At 53.6% G+C, this 19,227-nt stretch overlaps 3 protein-coding genes across 6 annotated transcripts; 2 read left to right on the top strand and 1 right to left on the bottom strand.

Annotated features, from left to right (window-relative positions):
- The first annotated feature begins 956 nt into the window (after window positions 1–956).
- TBC1D10B (TBC1 domain family member 10B) lies at window positions 957–11,696 on the top strand. Its single transcript, XM_047087136.1, has 9 exons — window positions 957–2,005; window positions 5,205–5,304; window positions 5,599–5,706; window positions 5,797–5,903; window positions 8,866–8,980; window positions 9,106–9,171; window positions 9,397–9,586; window positions 9,931–10,085; window positions 10,173–11,696. Exons 1-9 carry the CDS (start codon window positions 1,077–1,079, stop codon window positions 10,815–10,817), a joined length of 2,415 nt encoding a protein of 804 aa, XP_046943092.1. The 5' UTR covers window positions 957–1,076; the 3' UTR covers window positions 10,818–11,696.
- Window positions 10,697–12,907, bottom strand: LOC124517706 (sesquipedalian-1-like). 2 transcript variants are annotated; one of them, XM_047087140.1, is made up of 2 exons: window positions 12,827–12,907; window positions 10,697–12,511 (listed from the first exon to the last, which is right to left on the bottom strand). In XM_047087140.1, exon 2 carries the CDS (start codon window positions 12,485–12,487, stop codon window positions 11,867–11,869), a length of 621 nt encoding a protein of 206 aa, XP_046943096.1. In that variant the 5' UTR covers window positions 12,488–12,511; window positions 12,827–12,907; the 3' UTR covers window positions 10,697–11,866. The 2 variants fall into 2 exon arrangements, with proteins under 2 accessions (XP_046943096.1, XP_046943098.1); XM_047087142.1 differs by having other exon boundaries at window positions 12,724–12,827.
- On the top strand, window positions 12,861–16,033 carry CD2BP2 (CD2 cytoplasmic tail binding protein 2). Of its 3 annotated transcripts, XM_047087138.1 has the most exons (8): window positions 12,861–12,947; window positions 13,054–13,134; window positions 14,156–14,259; window positions 14,491–14,629; window positions 14,794–14,951; window positions 15,064–15,499; window positions 15,588–15,694; window positions 15,763–16,033. In XM_047087138.1, the coding sequence occupies exons 3-8, from the start codon at window positions 14,182–14,184 to the stop codon at window positions 15,874–15,876; spliced, it is 1,032 nt and encodes a 343-aa protein (XP_046943094.1). In that variant the 5' UTR covers window positions 12,861–12,947; window positions 13,054–13,134; window positions 14,156–14,181; the 3' UTR covers window positions 15,877–16,033. The 3 variants fall into 3 exon arrangements, with proteins under 3 accessions (XP_046943094.1, XP_046943093.1, XP_046943095.1); XM_047087137.1 differs by lacking the exons at window positions 12,861–12,947; window positions 13,054–13,134 and adding an exon at window positions 13,156–13,605; XM_047087139.1 differs by lacking the exons at window positions 12,861–12,947; window positions 13,054–13,134 and adding an exon at window positions 13,278–13,605 and having other exon boundaries at window positions 15,785–16,033.
- Window positions 16,034–19,227: the final 3,194 nt, after the last annotated feature.

Raw genomic sequence — 19,227 nt, forward strand, 5'->3', positions numbered from 1 at the left:
AATGTGCCTGGCCCCCGCCCCCTCACAGTGCTATCCCCAACTGTCACCCCCCTTCTGCGCTTGTCTCCGGTTGTCACCGATATCCCTGGGCTGGCACCGCCTGCTGGCAGCACCCCTACACTTTGGATGCTTCCATTGGCTGAGACAGCCGTCTATCTTCCTCCCAATTGCTTAAGCGAGGGAATGCGTTTATTGGCTGACAATGCAAATTAATTGCAAATTTGGCCCGCCCCCCCCCCCCCCAGCTGTCATTCTTTCGTGACCTTCTTGGGAGACTTTAAGAATTCCTCAGCCCTTCCTATTGACTGCGGATGCCGTCTGTCACTGCCCTCATAGACACCACTGTCTGTCAACTTGCCCTCCACCTACTCGCCCTTTTCATTGGCTCCCTTTTTAGTATTCCTATTGGCCAGGCTAGCCTCTTCTCGCACAGCACCCGCCTCCTTCCGCGGTCATTCACTCTTTAGCCATTTTTATTGGCCAGGGCGTTCAGCCTCGCGCTTTTCTATTAGTTACTTCTTTCGTCCCACCTCCCCCTGCCTTCACCCCCCTTCTCATTGGTCTTCCAGCCCTTCTTCTTCTCCATTTCCTCTTCCCAAATTACCCAGCCCCTTCCCACCTCCAGCCCCACCCACCCTTCCCAACGATTGGCAGAAACCCAGTTCCCTCTCTCCTATTATTCGCCCAAACACTCTGACGAGGAGGGAGAAAAAAGGAGCGCGACGGCACTGCCCGCGCGCAGGCGTGAAACGCCGAAATGCTGGCCGCTTAGCCGGCACTGAGGCGTGTGCGCAGGCGCGAGGTCGGCCGCTCGCCCGGAGCAGGAGGGAGGGGGCGGTGGCGAGAGAGCGCCAGGGGTGAGAGGGCGCGAGCGAGACCCCGGCGCCTGGCGCCCCAGGACCCTTGCCACGCCTCCGCGCGCCCGGCGGCGGCCCGCGCGCCGCCCTCATCTGCGACGCGCGCCGGGCCGCGCCCTTCGCCTTCTCCTCTTCCTTGGCGGGCGGCGCGGAGCGGCCTGAGGGGCGGCGCCTTCTGCGTCCGCCCCGGCGGGGTGATGTGAGGGGTGGCCCGCGGCCATGGAGACGGGCCCGGCGCCCCTGGTGGCCCCGCCGCGCCGTCATGGCGCCCCCGCGGCCCCCTCGCCGCCGCCCCGCGGGTCCCGGGCCGGGCCTGTCGTGGTGGTGGCTCCGGGGCCGCCAGTGACCACGGCCACTTCGGCCCCCGTCACCCTGGTGGCCCCCGGGGAGGCGAAGCCCGCCTGGGTCCCTGGGCCCACCCAGACTTCGGCCCCGGCCTCGACCGTCACAGGCAGCACAGTGGTGGTGCTGACTCTGGAGGCCTCATCCGAAGCCCCGAGGGCGCAAGTCTCCGCTGACCCAGACCCCCTGGTGCCCGCGGCAGTGGCAGGAGCCGAGATGTCCGTGGCTTTGGGCCCGGGGACAGATTCTCCGAAGACGGAGGAGGCTAGAACCTCACCCGCCCCTGGACCAGGTACCCCCACCAGGACCCCTTCCAGAACAGTTCCTGGGGTTCTGACCGCCAAACCCCCGCTTGCCCCCAAGCCGGGAACCACAGCTGCCTCAGGAGTGACCGCGCGGGTTGCAGCAGTGACAGCAGGACAGGTGACAAGTGGACATGAAGCTGCAGCAGCAACATCAGCATCAACTGCACAGGCTCCAGAGGACCCCTCAGGGTCTGGCACAGGCCCTTCAGGAACTTGTGAGGCTCTGGTAACTGTCGTGACGGTCACCCCAGCTCCGGAGCCTGCTGAAAACTCTCAGGACCTAGGCTCCACGTCCAGCCTGGGACCTGGCATCTCTGGGCCTCGAGGGCAGGCCCCGGACACTCTGAGCTACTTGGACTCTGTAAGCCTCATGTCTGGGACCTTGGAGTCCTTGGCAGATGATGTGAGCTCCATGGGCTCAGACTCGGAGATAAATGGGCTGGCCCTTCGCAAGACGGACAAGTATGGCTTCCTTGGGGGCAGCCAGTATTCGGGCAGTCTGTGAGTACCCAGTGGGCACCCCGTGGGGCTTCAGGGAAGCAGAGGTTGGGGAGGAGGAAATGATCCACCTTGCCCAGATCCTGGCAGCTCAGCCTCCTCCAAGGCTCCAGGGGAGTGGCTCCAGCAGGAGTGAGCTACTTGGTGATCCCTGTCCTGCCTAGAGCATCCTGAGGTTTTGGTGGCACTTGCATGTTAGAGTTTCAGGCCAGGTGTCAGGAGTTCTGGGTTTGAGCTTTGCTTTTAGTGTGTTGTGTGCCCTTGAGCTAGTGTTTTCCCTATTTCTGTGTCTCAGTTTCCATCTCTATATAGTGAAAGGTTGAATGAGGTGATACTTAAGGTCGTCCCAGCTCCTTGATGTGAAAAACTCCAGCTGTGGGTCAGATATTCTGGAGGGTTGGCTGGGCAGGGATTCTGGTAGAGATATTTGGTCCCTGAAAGGGAAGGAGTCTGGGAGGGATGCAGTCATCTTCCCTCCCCCATAGCCCTAGGTCTGATGGGATGATGAGCTGGGGGAGGCCTGGTCGGTAGAGGGGAGACCGTGAGGGTAAGGCTCCTCTGCGAAACAGAGAAGGGCAATCTTGTGTTTTTACTGAAGGAAGGGGTTGGGGGAGGCCTCTTCCCCATTTCCTCATCTCCCCAGCTGGGCTTACTCTTTCCTAGTTCCCTCCAGGGGCCTGAGTCACTCCTGATGTGGGGGTGTGATTGCCTCTGACTTCTTCCTTCCCTCTCTCTGGGAAGGATCCTGCCCATTGTTCATGTACCACTTTAACCTGCTGGTCAGTTCAACCTACAGCATCACCTGAGCACCCAGGTGCCAGGCCCTGTGCTAGGTACTAGGGATAAAATAGTTGTTTCAAGGCACTCGTTGTCAAAAGGGAGAAACAAATACTTAAACAATTGATGTCAATGTATTTTAGGTTTAGCCTAGAGATCTTCACAGGATTTTGTGAGTGTTAGGGAAGGGACCTTTTGCCCACTCAGAATTCAACTGAGTCTGTTCCAAATCCTGAAGAATGAGTAGGATTTAGTCTAATCGTGTTATGTGTGTTGGGGTGGGGGGCACCTGCCTGGAGTTGGGGAAAACACTGTGGGAAGGTATTCTAGGTGTTTTATAATCCAACAAAAACCAGAAAACCTTTGAGCACCAACATTCATGATCCTAGGAAGGCAACTGAAGTTTGACCTTGGTGTTTTCCCATGCTGGAGGGATGCACTGTTGTACCCAATGTATAGGTGAAGAAACAGGATTAGAGCAGTTGAGTGAATTGCCCCACTCACACCTGGATCTGTGTGACCAGTGGCTTTCTCCTCAATACTCTGCTGCCCTAAGGAACTTGGATTGAATTGGATTTCAGTGAGCCCCTCTTGTGTGCCAGGCACGTTGCTCGATTATGTTTCTCTGCTTTGTAATTTTGTCCCTCTAAAATCTATCTTCCATGCTGGAAGAACATACTTCTGAGGCCAGGCTGACTGGGGCACATGTTACCTTAAAAACTTATGGTAGCTCTCCCCTGGCCACAGGATAAAGTCCCATGTGCTTTATTCTGTAGATGGACTCCTTATTTTCTCCCTTTGCCAGTCTTTCTGGTCTTCTCTCCCACCACTTCTCACCATGCACTTAATACTGTGGTCCTGTTGAACTGATTGTAGTCTCTCCCCCTTCATACTCAGGCTGTTCCACCTGCCAGGAATGCCTTTCTCCTCCTTCTTGTCTTGGTATGTTCTACTCAGTCCCTCCTGGCTTATAATGAAGATGTCTCCTCCTCTAGGAAGCCTTTCCTGATATCCACTGCCCCTACTCCAGTCAGTGCCTCTCCTGTGCATTTTTGTTATTGCATTTCCCACACCACATTGCAGTTATCTCCCCTGCAAGCTTGTGACCTTCTTGAGGGCAGGAAAGATATTACCTAATTCTTCCTGATCCTTAGTAGGGTTTGGAACCAACTTATGATAGAAATTAATGAGCAATGATGGGCGCCTGGGTAGCTCAGTTGGTTAAGCGTCTGACTTTGGCTCAGGTCATGATCTTGAGGTTCGTGAGTTTGAGCCCTGTGTCAGGCTCTCTGCTGACAGCTTGGAGCGTGGAGCCTGCTTCAGATTCTGTGTCTCCCTCTCTCTCTGCCCCTTCCCTGCTCACGCTCTGTCTCTCTCTCTCAAAAATACATAATAAATATTTTTAAAATATTAATGAGTGATGATTAAGTGGTTCTAAGACAAAAGAAACTAATAGTTAATGAGCCCATCCATTTGCCAGTCCTTTATATACAGTTTCTCAGTAGTTCTCTCATACCTTTGTGATGTAGATGGTGGCATCCCTTTTTGACAGATGAGGAAGAGATTCAGGTTATCACTTGCCAAGATTTCCCAATTTCTAATGGACAGAACTGGGATTTGAGCTCAGGTTGGTCTGGAAATTCAAGCGCTTTCTTCCATTCCACTCATTTCCTGGTACTGGCTCCTACAAGTAACTGTTTCAAGACTCCTGGGGTATCTTGAGTGTGAAGCTGTGACAGAACAATGGGCAAACAGTGCAAGGAAAGCTTCATTTGCTTGAGAATCTCGGGTGACTTCAGGAAGGAGGTAGAGGGAATTGCAGGTGGCCCAGGGGATCTCAAGAGTCTGATAGGAGGAAACTCAGTTGCTTCTAAGGAGGCAGAGAAGTATATTTATATTTGTTCTGTATTCTGTTTTATGGATGACAATTGCTCTTACTGAGTACTTGCTATTATATAACCTCCCAAGTAGATCCTATTTTTTTCTCCACCTTACAAATGAGGAAATCGAGGCTTAGAGGAATTCTATGACTTGCCCAAGGTCACACAATGAGTAAGTGGTAAAGCTAGAACTTGGACCCAGGTCTAATGCAAACTGTGGCTTTTAAATATTCTGTACCCTCTCTCCAAACTTGTATGTGCCATAAGCAGGATTTGAACACACCCAACATGTACAGAGATCCAACATGAGAACACCATCTCTGTACAGAGATTCCTTCCAAGGGAAGAAGTCCTTTCAGTGTGGTGAACTAGGCCCTTCGATGGCTAAGTGGCCAGATATCCTGATATTTAGTAGCTCACAAAATGCTTTTACATCCAGTCTCTCATTTGAGCCTGGGGAGGTGGGTGGCTTGCTTCAGTTCCGCCAGCAATCCATGTTTTATACCACTGCTATTGACCCTTTCCATGCTTTCTTCATCCTGCAGAGAGAGCTCCATTCCTGTAGATGTGGCTCGGCAGCGGGAACTCAAATGGCTGGAGATGTTCAGTAACTGGGATAAGTGGCTGTCACGGCGTTTCCAGAAGGTTTGGAAGGCTGACTGGTGGGCAGGGCAATGGACAAGTTGGGAGGGGGTTAGGGAGAGCTCATATACTCCAGGGAAGCCATGATAGTATTTGTTCTCTAGACCACATTGGGGATGGGTGGTTCTTGGGCCTGGGGGAGGAGTAGTTTTAAAGATAGAAGGCCAGGCCAGGTCCAGTGGAGTCAAGCCAATGAGATGTGGGAGGGCTGTCCCAGGAAGCCTGAGGACTGCTGGGGAAAGCCTGGAGGCTATGCCAGCCCCTGAAGCTGTCACCCTGCCTGCCACTCTGCCTTAGGTGAAGCTGCGCTGCCGGAAGGGGATCCCCTCCTCCCTCAGAGCCAAGGCCTGGCAGTACCTGTCCAATAGCAAGGAACTCCTGGAGCAGAACCCTGGCAAGTTTGAGGTGTGTCCAGGGTATGGGGACAGTGATACTGTGTGAAGGGTATCATCAGTCCCCCTAGATCCTGAGATAATCCCTGATGTCCCACTGCAGGAGCTGGAACGGGCTCCTGGGGACCCCAAGTGGCTGGATGTGATCGAGAAGGACCTGCACCGCCAATTCCCTTTCCATGAGATGTTTGCCGCTCGAGGAGGGCATGGGTAAGATGGCCTGATCACGTGGGTCAGTCTGTAGAAGGCTCCAGGTGGATACAGGGCTGGGTTGAAAGCTGTTCTTGCCCTCCAGGGCTTCTAGGAAAGTGGTCCTTAATGTATTGAGTGTCAAGCCATATTGAGGGAACTGTCCTGGGAAGGAGATTCTGACTCGGGGCTGGGGGGTTGTTGGAGGGGAGATGGAGAGGCACAACAAGGACTTATTGAAGAGGTTGCATTTGAGTTGGGTTTTGAAGGTTAGATGGGAGCAGAGCCAGGGGCAGGTTTTTCCTGGCTGGGGGTTTATATAAGCTGTCTCTGGGATGTGGGGTTGAGTGGAGCTGAGGCTGGAAAAGCAGTTTCGGGTCAGATCACCAGAGGGCCTTAAAAATTGTTCCGAGGCACTTGTACTTTTGTTCTATATGCTAGACTTCCCCAAGATGTATATATATCACTCCTTAGTAATATGCAAGATGGTATTAGGTGACTCTCAGATGCACATTTTTCATCAGTTGGTTCATCTTTTCAGCAAATATTTAACTGAACACCTGCTATCTGCCAGGAACTGGTCTAGTCACAGATGATAGCAGTTAACAAGACAAAAACTCCTGCCCTTATGGGGCTTATTACATTTTAGTGAGGATAGACAATAAGTAAATAAGACAAAGAAGGAAAGTATGTTGTATGTGAAAGGGTGGTAAGTATTAAAGAGGAGTTTAAATTAAGAAACGGGAATAGAGAATGTGAATGGAGATGTGGTTATAATGATCTGACTTGTGTTTTAAAAGGATCATTCTGGCTGCTGTGCTGAGAATAGTATAAGGAGACAAGGACGGAAGCAGAGAGACTTGTTAGAAGACTATTTCCATAATCCAGGAGAGAGAGTATGATAGATATATCAGAATGGTAGCCATGGAACTATGGGGAAAAGTGGTTGGGTTCTGTCTATATTTTGAAAGTAGAGCCAAAAGGATTTGCCAATAGATTAGATGTGGACTGTATGAGAGAGAGACAGAGAGAGAGAGAGAGAGAGAGAGAGAGAGAGAGATTGGAATTAAGGCCGACTCTGAAGGTTTTGGGCCTGAGAAACTAGACAAATGGAGTTGTTCATATATTGGTGTGGATGAGAAAAGGAGGTTAGAGGGGTATGTTAAGAGCTCAGTTTAGGAATGTGAAGTTTGAAATGCTAATTGGACATCCAGATGGAGAAGTCAAGAAAGTTGGATGTACGACCTGTATAAGTCTGGAATTTGGGGAGAAGTTTAAACTGGAGGTAAGCTGGAGATTGAGAGTTACTGGCCTCTAGATGGGACTAAATTTCACCTGTGGGATTGGACGAGCTCATCAAGGCAGCAAGTGTAGATACAAAAGGAAACTCAGAGATTGAGCCCTGCAGTTCTAACATTTCAAGAATGGGAAGATAAGAACGAACCAGCACAGGAAGGAGAAACTAGAGAGGTAGAAGGAGAACCAGGGCAGTGTGATTGCTGGAAGCAAATCGAAGAGGGGTTTTGGGACCAGTTGTATGGAATGCTGCTGATGGGTCAAGTAAAATCAAGTCTGCAAATTGACCTCTGGACTCAGCACAGTAGAGGTCATTAGTGACCTTGATAAAGGCAGTTTGCACAGGGCAGTAGTGTAGAGCCTGACTGGAGAATGGGAGGAAAGAGATTAAAGACAGCAAGTCTGTATTCTGAAGTTTTGCTGACTAGGTAAAGAGAGAAATGATGTAATGTTTGGAGGGGAAGGGGGGGTAGTCAAGAGACTTTTTTTGTAACATAGAGGAAATAACAGATACTGGTATGCCACTGGGAATGATCTAGTAGGGAGAGAAAAACTGATGATGCAGGAGAGGTGGGAGGCTTGCTGGAGTGATGGACTGTGTAGGTGAGAGGGGATGGGACGCAGTACCCAAGTGGAAAAGCTGTGTTTGGCCAGGACCACAGACAGTTCACCCACAGCAACAGGGAGAAAGCAGGGACACAGATGCAGGTAGGTGGGTAAAAATAGCATGGGAGCTTGTGGGAGTTACATGTTTAATAGGTATTAGGTAAAATAACTAGTACATCAAACCTGTCATTTCATGGATGCTATTGCTAAGTGGAGAAAAAATATTAAGTAAATAGTACTGGGGAGGTATGCAGGTAAAACACAAGATCACACTTCAATGACTGAATTTGGGGATGTAAGAGGTTATTACTTTTTACTTTTTTCTGGGTAAGAAATGAAAGTCTGAGCTACGGAATGGCTGTGGAGGTAGAGAGAAGGAACAGGCATGAATGAAACTCAACATGTAGTGTTGATAAGACTTGATTAGCCACGGGGAGTGATGTAGGGCTCTCTTTTCCAACGTGGGGCTAAGTGAATGGAATTCTCAGACACAGCAATGGGCACCCTCAAGAGGACAGGTCTAGGGCAGAGATTTTATTCTTTGCGATACAGAGACACGAGAAAGGTCTGAGGCACAGCTGGCTTCTCAAGCCTTCACCAAGAACCAGGGCCCAATGGACATGTTGGCAGAGAACTGATGAAATCCACTGAGGCAGATAGGGCAGGCCCTGCTCTGGGGTGATCAAAGAATTCAGACAGTGCTATGGGAGGTCTGATGCTGTGGACAGTGGAAGCTTTCTGAAGAAGGTGACCTTGAAGGTCTATGGGGTGGTGGCAGATGAAGGATGGAGAGAGAGCACATCCTGTGCTGGGGAATGGGTAGGGAGCACATAGGATGTGGAGGCAAGGGTGGAAAGCTGGAGCCTGGAATGCTTTGATGATGGTCTCGGTCATTGGCTTAACCTTGATAGCAGTGCTAGGAAGGTCGGTGGAGGTGCGTGGTGGTGAACCTCTGAGGTTAATCTGGAACTGGATCTAGGAGGGGTCTGGGCTGGGGCTGGTTGTGGGGGGCAGGCTTAGTTTGGGGCAGAGAGCCCCCAGCTCCTGTGATTGCCCTCATGGTCTTTCCCAATACCCACAGGCAACAGGACCTGTATCGAATCCTGAAGGCTTACACTATCTACCGGCCCGATGAGGGCTACTGCCAGGCCCAGGCCCCAGTGGCCGCCGTGCTGCTCATGCACATGCCTGCTGAGGTCAGCATACGCTGGTCCTGGTTGGGGAGGGACTGGGAGGACCTTGGCCCACAGTGGTGATGGGGGAGCTCTCTGCTCCCTGTTTCTCAGGCCCCTCCCTCCTTCCTTGTTCTCGCTCTTCTCAGCAAGCTTTTTGGTGCCTGGTGCAGATCTGTGACAAGTACCTCCCCGGTTACTACAGTGCAGGGCTGGTGAGTGTCTGGGGGCTGGGTGCACCCAAGGTTGTGACTTTCTCCTGAGGCTGCAGGGAGGTCCTTGTCCTGCCTCCTCCCTCTCCCCCCCCCCCCCTTTGTCCTTTTGTCCTTTTGTCCCTCTGCTCTGGGCCTCTCCCACTGAGGTGAGGATCCCCCACTAGGGACAGTCCTACCCCACGGGAGCCACAGTAGGCCTCTTCTCATGGCTCATCCCACTTCCAGGAGGCCATTCAGCTGGACGGAGAAATCTTTTTTGCACTGTTGCGCCGGGCCTCCCCGCTGGCACACCGACACCTGCGGCGGCAACGCATTGACCCCGTGCTCTACATGACAGAATGGTTCATGTGCATCTTTGCCCGCACCCTGCCCTGGGCTTCAGTGCTGCGTGTCTGGGATATGTTCTTCTGTGAAGGTACTTCTGTAGCCGTTCAGGCCATGAGGGGGCCGGGGTTTCCATGGTGGCTGCCAGAGAGTGGCCTGCTGCCCGAAGTTACCTCTGGGACCTAGGCTTCCCTGTAAGCAGTCTGGGGGCTGGAGAAACTGGGGCCTAGTCTTGGCTCTGCTATCAGTCCAGAACCTACTGTTCCTCTCAGGAACTCAAAACCCATGGCAGCTCATTTCCCTTCGTGGGACCTCAGTTTCCTCATCTGTACGGTTGGCAGTAGACAGGGATGGGGCCTGTTGAGTCCCTTCTGACTGGGACACACTGAGGTCCCAGCCCTGATCACCCGCGCTCTCTTCTTTCTGACCTTGCAGGCGTCAAGATCATCTTCCGCGTGGCCCTGGTGCTGCTGCGTCACACGTTGGGCTCAGTGGAGAAGCTGCGCTCCTGCCAAGGCATGTATGAGACCATGGAGCAGCTGCGCAACCTGCCCCAGCAGTGCATGCAGGAGGACTTCCTGGTGCACGAGGTAGGCCGTGGCCTTAGCACACCCACACCTGCTTCAGCCCATCCCCATCCTCACCTTCACTCCGGTACCCGTTTCTTCTCCGTCTAGGTGACCAACCTCCCAGTGACAGAAGCACTGATTGAGCGGGAGAACACAGCCCAGCTCAAGAAGTGGCGAGAAACCCGGGGGGAGCTGCAGTATCGGCCCTCTCGGCGACTACATGGCTCCCGGGCCATCCATGAGGAGCGTCGGCGGCAGCAGCCACCCCTGGGCCCCTCCTCCAGCCTTCTTAGCCTCCCTGGCCTCAAGAGCCGAGGCTCCCGGGCAGCTGGAGGGGCCCCCTCCCCACCCCCTCCTGTCCGCAGGGCCAGTGCTGGGCCTGCCCCAGGACCTGTGGTCACCGCTGAGGGACTGCATCCATCCCTTCCTTCGCCTACCGGCAACAGCACCCCACTGGGTCCCACCAAGGAGACTCGGAGGCAGGAGAAGGAGCGGCAGAAACAGGAAAAGGAACGTGAGAAGGAGCGGCAAAAACAGGAGAAAGAACGGGAGAAGCAGGAGAAGGAGCGGCAGAAATGGGAAAAAGAGCAGGAGAAGGAGCAACAGAAGCAGGAGAAGGAACGGCAGAAGCAGGAAAAGAAGGCCCAAGGCAGGAAGCTCTCACTGCGTCGAAAGGCAGATGGACCCCCAGGCCCCCAGGATGGTGGGGACAGGTCCTCCGCATCTGAGGCCCGGCAGGATGCTTACTTCTGACCTCTGTCCCCGGGGCTGGACTGCATGGCCTCCCTTGTTTTCCCCTCAGTCAGGAGCAGGCCTGGCCTGGGGTGCTGCCCCGAGCTTCCTGGGCAGACTGTCCTTCTGGGGAAAGTGGTTTGATTTCCCATCTCCTTGCCAGCTGCTGATCCCTACACAGCTGGGACAGTGACAGTGCATGGGGCAGCTGCCTTTCCTCGGGGCAGGTGTGAACAAGTCTGGAGCCCCTTCACCTCCAGTTAGGTCCTGCTGGGGTCTCTGGCACTCCTGCCCCGATTTCCTTTGGGGTTCTTTCCCAGGTGCAGTCCTGATTGGCCTTTTGTCACCTCAGGGGTGACTTGGCAATGGGAATCAGCAGTTTTCAGATTCTTACACTCCAGTTGCTCCCCTTATCCATGAGTGGAGCTGGGTTCCTTTTTCCCTTCTTCAGCCCTGCTGGTCTCCCCCACTTCCTGGCTGGGGGCCACAGCTCTCCTTGCTCTACTTCTGGACATCTCTGTTGTAATTATGTACAGAGCAGCTGGTCGGCCCAGGGTGGGGGTGCTTGCTCTGTCTTCTATCCTTTGGTTCTCCTTCCATAATGTTCTTGCACTCGTTTATTTAAGGGGACATGCACTGGCACAGGAAATGTCCCCCCTTTCCCCACCTACCATTCTCCTTGTTCTCTTTCACCCACCCTCCTCTGTGTTCTCAGGCCTCTCCTGCTTTGTCTTACCAGGGCCCCTGCCTTCCACCTTGTTTCCCCTCCAGCCCCTATCTGGGTAAGGGGTCTTCCCCTGAGCTCCAGGGGGTGGAACCCAATGTTTACATTCTCTTGTCTCTGCTCCCACCCTGTGCGGCGCTTCGAGGAATCAGAAAAGAACCTGCTGTTGTACCTGGGCCTGTCTCCTGCCTTGTTATTTGATAAAGGGAGTTAGAATAAGAACTAGGTGGGGTGGGGGTGGGGAGGAAACAGTGGAGCAGGCCAGGATCTGGGTGTCTGCTGAAGCACTCAGCTGGTCTTGGCAGGGAGGGACCTTTTGGCCTTTGGTCCATCTTTCAGTCACTCATCAACAACTGTTGAGCTCCTGCTCCCCCTTTGCCTGGGATCTGCTGCCTCTGTTGTCACTGGACTGAAGTCCTCTACGCACCACCTGCAGCACCCGGATCTCTTTCCCAAAGTGCTCGTGCAACTCCTGGAAGCTGGAGGGGGGACTGAGGGTGGCTAGGAAGCCACAGTCCTCTGGGGGTGAGCTGGGTTCTTGGCCAGCTGCCTGGCACAGCTCCCGGTACTGGGCCTCCAGTGGGGGTAGTAGCGCCACCAGCCGCCTCCAGCTCACCCCAGCCAGTGCCCACAGCCACGCTGCCAGCTCTCCCTGGTTTTCTGCTGCCAGCTTGTAGGTCCGCCCACCTTCTGTGCCCTCAGCCCCGGGGGTCAAGATGGTAAAGGCATAGGGTTCTGTGGCCCCGAGGCATGGCTCCACCTGGCAGTTTTCTAAGAGGATGAGGCCCAGGGGTGTGCGGTCTGCCTGGTGCTCCAGGTAGAAGAGGAGGTTTCCCCGGAGGACAAACCAGCGGCGTTGATAGCTGATATTTCGGGCTCCCTTCTTTAGCAAGATGCCCTCCCGGTCTGGAGCCTGTGTTCTGTATCCGTGGAAGAAACTGAGCACGGACTTTCGGTGCAGTTTCATGGTAGTTCAATCTGGGAGTTAACCCTGGGGGCAGGAGAGAGGAGGGGTGGTCTCCTTATTATCATGGGTACCCCATGCTGCCCTCCTGGGGCTCCAGTAGGTTCTTCCTGGGCATAGCCTTAGTCTAGTGGGATTCAGGACTGTCCTAAAGAGCTAGAGGTCTTGTCCCCACAGCACAGGGACCCATACCCACCCCCCCATCCCCCCCTTTAGCTCTCCCCCTTGGGCCAGCTTACAGATTCTGGGCTGGGGCCGCTGGGGCCCTACTTGCCAGCAGTGGGGCTTTATCCTGAGGCTGTGGTCTGAGAGAGAGGCATTGTTGCCTCTTTCCAGGCCTACCTGAGATCGGGGCACAAGAGGCTTCTAGCCTGGATTCTGGACACAGGAACCACTGTCACCTGTACGGTGATGGCTCTTCCCACCTCTGAAACCAGGAACTCAACCAGGGGACAGGCGTGGGGTAAATGACTTCCCCTGGGTCCTAAAGAGAGCTGGGTTCGGAAAGTGCCTTCAAAGCCAGCTGGGGGCTCCAGGCGGGCCATCGTGGGAACTCGGTCTCTCCTCAGGGAGAAGAGCAAGGCCGCACCTCGGACTAGGAGAGGACAGAACTGGACGCTGACTGGGAAAGCAGGATTCCTATGGAGACGGTGAGGGGCACAAAGCCCTTGGCCAACCCTGGGGAAAGGTGACTCAACTCTGTAAAGGGAACCGGGCCGAAACCCACTGTCCCACTTCGTCCCTCCATGATGCTGAGCGCCCCTTTAAGTAGTGTGCTTCACTTTCTCCTCAGAGTCTCTAACTGCTGTAGGAGGGAATCTAAACCGCATCCGGCCATCCCTATCGTCTGATCAGGGTCTAGGCGTTCATTTGTGGCCTGTTCTCTCCGTTGTCGCCCCCAAACTGCTCACGTCACCCTGGGGGGGGCGGGGTTGTCTTCCCCGCTCTCGGCGTACTTCCGCCCGCTTTTCCAGTTAGTCATCTAATCGGAGTGAAGCCACTTCCGGCCTTCTCTGGAGCCTTCCGCAGTTCTCTTCCGGGTGATGGCGCCCGGCGCCCCGGATGTAGCCCTGGTGAAAGTCTCTCTTTTTCTTCCCCCACGGCCTCCCGTGGATCCTGAGGTGAGCGCGAGCCGGTGGGGCTGCTCGAATCCCCGCGGCTCTGCCGCCTCTCTTTGTACACTTAGGCTTGTACACTTAGCCCGGGACAGTTGGGGGTCACCCCGCGGAGCTGGGAGTTCAGCGCGGGGCGGAGGGGGTGGCCAGGACGCCAGGTCCTGGGTCCGTCCAGGCCCCGCGGGCTCTGAGGGAGCTGGGGGTGGAGGAGAGGGTGTCAGCCCGCGGATCCCCGTCGCACCCAGGACTGCGGGGGCTAGGGATTGGGGGGGTATGTGGGGGAGCCTGCCTTTTTTCGTCAAGGGTGGGGGTTGCCCGTGGGGAGCCCCTCTGCGCCACCGCCCCTCCGCCCCCGCTCCAACAACTCTTTTGGATGCCGAACCAAGTCCCGGGGGCCTCCTGGCGGCCAGCTTCCCTTTCGGCCCCTCATTTTGTGCGCCCTCTCCTCCCGAGCTGGATCTAGTGCGTACCGGGTGATTATTTGTTGTGCTGGGGCTCTTCCGCGGTGAGTAGCCTCGCCCACTTCCCTTAATCTGCATCCTTTCTCTCGGCTCAGCCCAGGGAAGGCTCTTCAGTCCAGTCATGCCAAAGAGGAAAGTGACCTTCCAAGGTGTGGGAGATGAGGATGATGAGGATGAAATCAGTGTTCCCAAGAAGAAGGTGAGGGGGCCAGACTCCTGCATTCTTAGGAGGAGTGAGGGGAGAGAAAGAACTAGAAGCCAGAAGAGAAGGAAGGGGGCGGGGGGCAAAGAAAGCAGAGAGGGGGCTAGCTTTTCCATGTTCTCTTGGAGAATTTCCAGTTGGGGAAGGTTTTGAAGAAAGCTCTACCTGGGGTATTTTGAGGAATAGCCAGTAACCTGCGTCTCTCAACTTGCTGGCCCTTCCTCACAGCCAGTGGATCCTGTGGCTGGGGCAGGGGGTCCTGGGAGCCGCTTCAAAGGCAAACACTCTTTGGACAGTGATGAGGAGGATGATGATGAAGAGGGGGGGTCCAGCAAATATGATATCTTGGCTTCGGAGGATGTGGAAGGTGAGCTAAACCCAAGAATTGATTCTTCTGGAGGAACAGATAGAGCTTTGGGGGATGGGGGGGTGGCAAGGGCGCACGCACGTGCACGTGTGTGTGTGTGTGTATGTGTGTGTGCGTGTGCGCGTGCGTGCACCCAGCACGGGATGCCTGTGTCTTTCATGCAGGTCAGGAAGCAGCCACGCTCCCCAGTGAGGGAGGTGTGCGGATCACACCCTTCAACCTGCAGGAGGAGATGGAGGAAGGCCACTTTGATGCTGATGGCAACTACTTCCTGAACCGGGATGCTCAGATCCGAGACAGCTGGCTAGACAACATTGACTGGGTGTGGCCCAGGGGCTGACATGGTGGGGGCCTGGAGGCAGCCAGTGCTGGGCTTGGGCCCTGCTCACGGTTTGTAGGAGATAACCACCCCCACCCCTGTTTTCACATCACAGGTGAAAATCAGGGAGCGGCCACCTGATCAGCGCCCACCGTCCGACTCAGAGGAAGAGGACAGCCTGGGCCAGACACCAATGAGTGCCCAAGCCCTTCTGGAGGGCCTTCTGGAGCTGCTGTTGCCAAGAGAGACCGTAGCTGGTGCACTGAGGCGTCTGGGGGCCAGAGGAGGAGGCAAAGGGGGCAGCAAAGGGGGTGGGCGGCCCAGTTCCCCCCAGCGCTTGGATCGGCTCTCTGGGTTGGCCGACCAGATGGTGGCCCGGGGCAACCTTGGCGTGTATCAGGAGACAAGGGAACGATTAGCCATGCGGCTGAAGGGGTTGGGGTCCCGGACCCAGGGACCCCCTGAACCCACACCCCCTCCCTCTCTGGACATGTTTGCTGAAGAAGTGGCAGAGGGGGAGCTGGAGACCCCAACTCCTACGCAGAAGGGAGGTAAGATTGGAGGGCAGAGGAGGAGTGCTGGGGGCAGGGGCAGGGGCCAGGGAACTTGAGGCCCAGATGGCCTTGTCTGTTGTTTTAGAAGCAGAGTTGCCAGGAGATGGTCTGGTGGACGTGATGTGGGAATATAAGTGGGAGAACACAGGGGATGCTGAGCTGTATGGGCCCTTCACCAGCACCCAGATGCAGGTAAGCCCCTTTCTACTTCTTTCTGCCACTTCTCCCCTCCCCCACCGCCCATACCAGTCCTTTCCCAGCTCTTGCTCTCTTTTCCTGCAGACCTGGGTGAACGAAGGCTACTTCGCAGATGGTGTTTATTGCCGGAAGCTGGACCCTCCTGGTGGACAGTTCTACAACTCCAAACGCATTGACTTTGACCTCTATACCTGAGCCTGCTGAGGGCCCGGTTTGGTGGCCCCTTCTTTCCTGAACTCTCTGGAGGAGGCCCCAGCTGCCTCAGGCAGTGAGGACTTGAGGGGCCACTTTTCAGTCAATTTCCCTTTCCCAATAAAAGCCTTTGGTTACATATTAGGGCCTTGGCTGTGCTGATGGCCAGAAGCCAAGGACCCCTTTGGACTCGCCTCATGAGTGTTTTCTCATGAAGTTCCTTCTTGGGAGTTTCTGGTTATTTGAACCACTTCACCTTTGTCACTCTGGGGGCAGAACCAGGGCTGTCAGGTGGCCTCTGGAGTTTCCTCACCATCTAAAAATCCCTTTCACTCACATGCTGTCCTCCGGTATCCTCAGAGGGGACTCCTATTTTGCAGTTGTTAGGTCTTTGGCCTTCAGAGCCTCAGAGTCTCTGTCTTTGTAGCCGGTGTAAGGTAGAGCACCAGAAGTGGAGATTTTAGGCCTTGGGGGTTGGGACATCTGTTTGGGGGGAGTAGGAAGCCTGGTATCCACTGACTCCACTGTATTAGGCTTCGTAGGGGAAGTGCGTACTCAGTGTTGGCACTCGAAAGCCCCTTCAAGGCCACCTGGGCCAACCCCTGAACTGGCACAAAGAGGTGGCACAAAGAGGGCCAGTGCCTCCCTGGAGCTCACACAGCAAATCAGAGAGCTGGCTCAGCCCCAGTGGGCTTCTTTTCCCAGACCTTTCTTCGCACCCTTGAAGTCCTGTGAGGTTTACATTTCCTGAGCTCCCAGTGTGCGTGGGCAAGTGCGGTGAAGGAGCTGAGATAAGTGGGTTAGTCCTCTTCCAGGAATTCAGATTCTGGGGGGTGTGGTTGGGAGGGAGACTGGTATAATTGTATTGTCTGGACCTAGCACCTCCCACCTCTCGCCAGTGCTGCCTTCTGCCTCTTTCTTGTACCAAACTAGGTTGAACCCTCCACTTTTCTACCTTGGTTGTCCATTGGAGTCTCAGGGGAGCTGTAAAATTACTCCTCAAATTCTAAACGAATTAGTCTAGATAGTGGCTCAGTGGGTGGGGCTTTTTGAAAGCTCCCAGGTGTTTTCCAATGTGTGGACAGGTGGAGAGCCACTGGGCATGACTCGGGACTGAGGTTACACCCGGAGAGGCCACTTCCCAGGTCCTGCTGTGGTGGCAGAGCTGAGCATGTGTGGCCAGGGTTCTGCTGATCTGAAACAGGATTGCTGAGCACCAGGACCCCAGGTGGAAGGATCCAGGCTTGGAAGTAGGAAAGACGGCAGGTTGGGGATACTTGATGCTCTAGTGAGGCCTCCAACTTCTGTATTAATTGGGTCCATGCCGGTGCCAGCCCAGACTTAGTGGTCACTGATTCCAAAATGCCTTCAGTTGTAAGAAGTGTTTATGTGTCATTAAGAAAACCCTGCCAATTGCATTTGTAAGATGTCCTTGATTAAGAGGTGCATCTGGATTTCAGAAGTGAAAAGCAATACAGCTGGTCACCTTTATAACCCCAATGACTGACTGACTCATGGGAGGTGTTTACTGTTGGGTGAATAGATGAAAGCTAAGGGGGCGGTTCCCTTGGATGTACCACTGGCACCTCGGGCTCCACACATCCAGATGTCACCCCATCTACCCCTCACAGTGTCCTCCTGTGATCACCTTCCTGATGTCAGGCTGTGTAGGCAGAATAATGGTCTCCCGGCGATGTCCATGTCCTCAACAAAATCTGAATATGGGACCCTACGTGGCAAAAGAGACTTTGCAGATGTGATTAAACTAATGACTGACGTGGGCAGGGGGGGCGTGCTATCCTGGATTATAGAGGTGGGTGGGCCCAATGTCATCACAAAGGTCCTATAAAGTAAAAGAGTGGAGGGTCAAACACAGCTGCTGGCTTCGAAGATGTAAGACCAGGCCATATGCCAAGGAATGCAGTGGCCTGTAGAAGCTGGAGAAGGCAAGAGAACAGTCCTTCCTGAGCTGCTACCAAAAAAAAAAAAAAAAAAAAAAAGCCCCACTGAGGATTTGAACCAGTGAAAAGCATTGTGGACTTCTGACCTCCAGAATCCTAATAAAGTTGTGTTATTTCAAGCCACAAAGTTTGTGGTTATTTGTTACAGCCCTGATAGGAAACTAACACATACCCCACCTAGCTGAATGCCTCTCCCCTTCCACGAGCATCACTGGAGTTCTCTTCCCTTTGGCTGTGGCCCTGCTGCAAGCCCCTATCAGCACTTCACTCCTTTGCCTTTCCTAAAACTGTTAGGTGTGTACATAAAATTACTATTTTTTACCAAGAGATTTACTGAGATGTAATGCACCCATTTGAAGTGTACACAGTTCAGGAGGTTTTTTTTTTTTTTTTTTTTCAGAACATTCACAGGGTTGTGCAGCCATCACCACAATTTTAGAGCATTTCTGTCAACCGTGGAAGAAACCGCCCCTCTTACTCCCCACCCTCCTCATCCTCCAGTCCCTGGTAACCACTAATCTACTTCCTGTCTCTGTAGAGTTGCCTATTCTGGCCATTTCGTACAAACGGACTCCTACAATTTGTGGTCTTTTGTGTCTTCTGTATCTACTTAGCCAGTTTTTGAGATTAAGCCATGTAATATGCAATAGTAATCTTTTTTATTGTTGACTCTTCCACCGTATGAAGGTATGGTATATTACCATTAACTAAACCTCACACTTTCTTTGGGTTTTACTAATTTTTCTCTTCTGTCCCTTGTCTGTTCCAGAATATCTTCTGGGACACCCCTTCACGTTCAGTGATCATGTCTCCTTAACCTCTGGTCTGACAATTCCCCAGAGTTGTTTTTGCTGACTTTTGACAGTTTTGAGGAGAATTGGTTAGGTATTTTGTAAAATATTCCTCAAATTTGGGTGCTTTTTTTTGGTCTGGGATTTTTCTCGTGATTGGATTTGAGTTATGGTTTTGGGGAGGGAGACCATGGAGGTGAAGGCCCTAACCTTTTACTGGAAACTTATAATGGCTTCATTTCCCTCGAGATAAAGTTCAAAAGCTTGAAGGTGACTGAGAAGGTCTTCCAGGGCCTGGCTCGATGCAGCCCCTCCAGCTCCACATCTGCCTTTGCTTTCCTTCTCCATTTTCTTCCCTGATTCCAGGCTCCAGCCTTATCCCAGAACAGGGCAATTTGATTTCTCCAGGCCTGGCCAGTGATGCCTTTCTCTTCTCTATCTGGGAAAGACCAATTAATAGATCTGTTGTACTTAATTCTAGGTCTCCTTTTTTTTTTTATGTTTATTTTCTTATTTTGAGAGAGAGAGAGAGAGAGAGAGCGCGCGCGCGCACACACACACACACACACACACACACACACAC

Source organism: Lynx rufus, unplaced genomic scaffold (assembly GCF_022079265.1).
Source record: "Lynx rufus isolate CCGP_SWC_20201006 ecotype Redwood Valley unplaced genomic scaffold, mLynRuf1.p SCAF_23, whole genome shotgun sequence".
Lineage (NCBI taxonomy): Eukaryota > Metazoa > Chordata > Mammalia > Carnivora > Felidae > Lynx > Lynx rufus.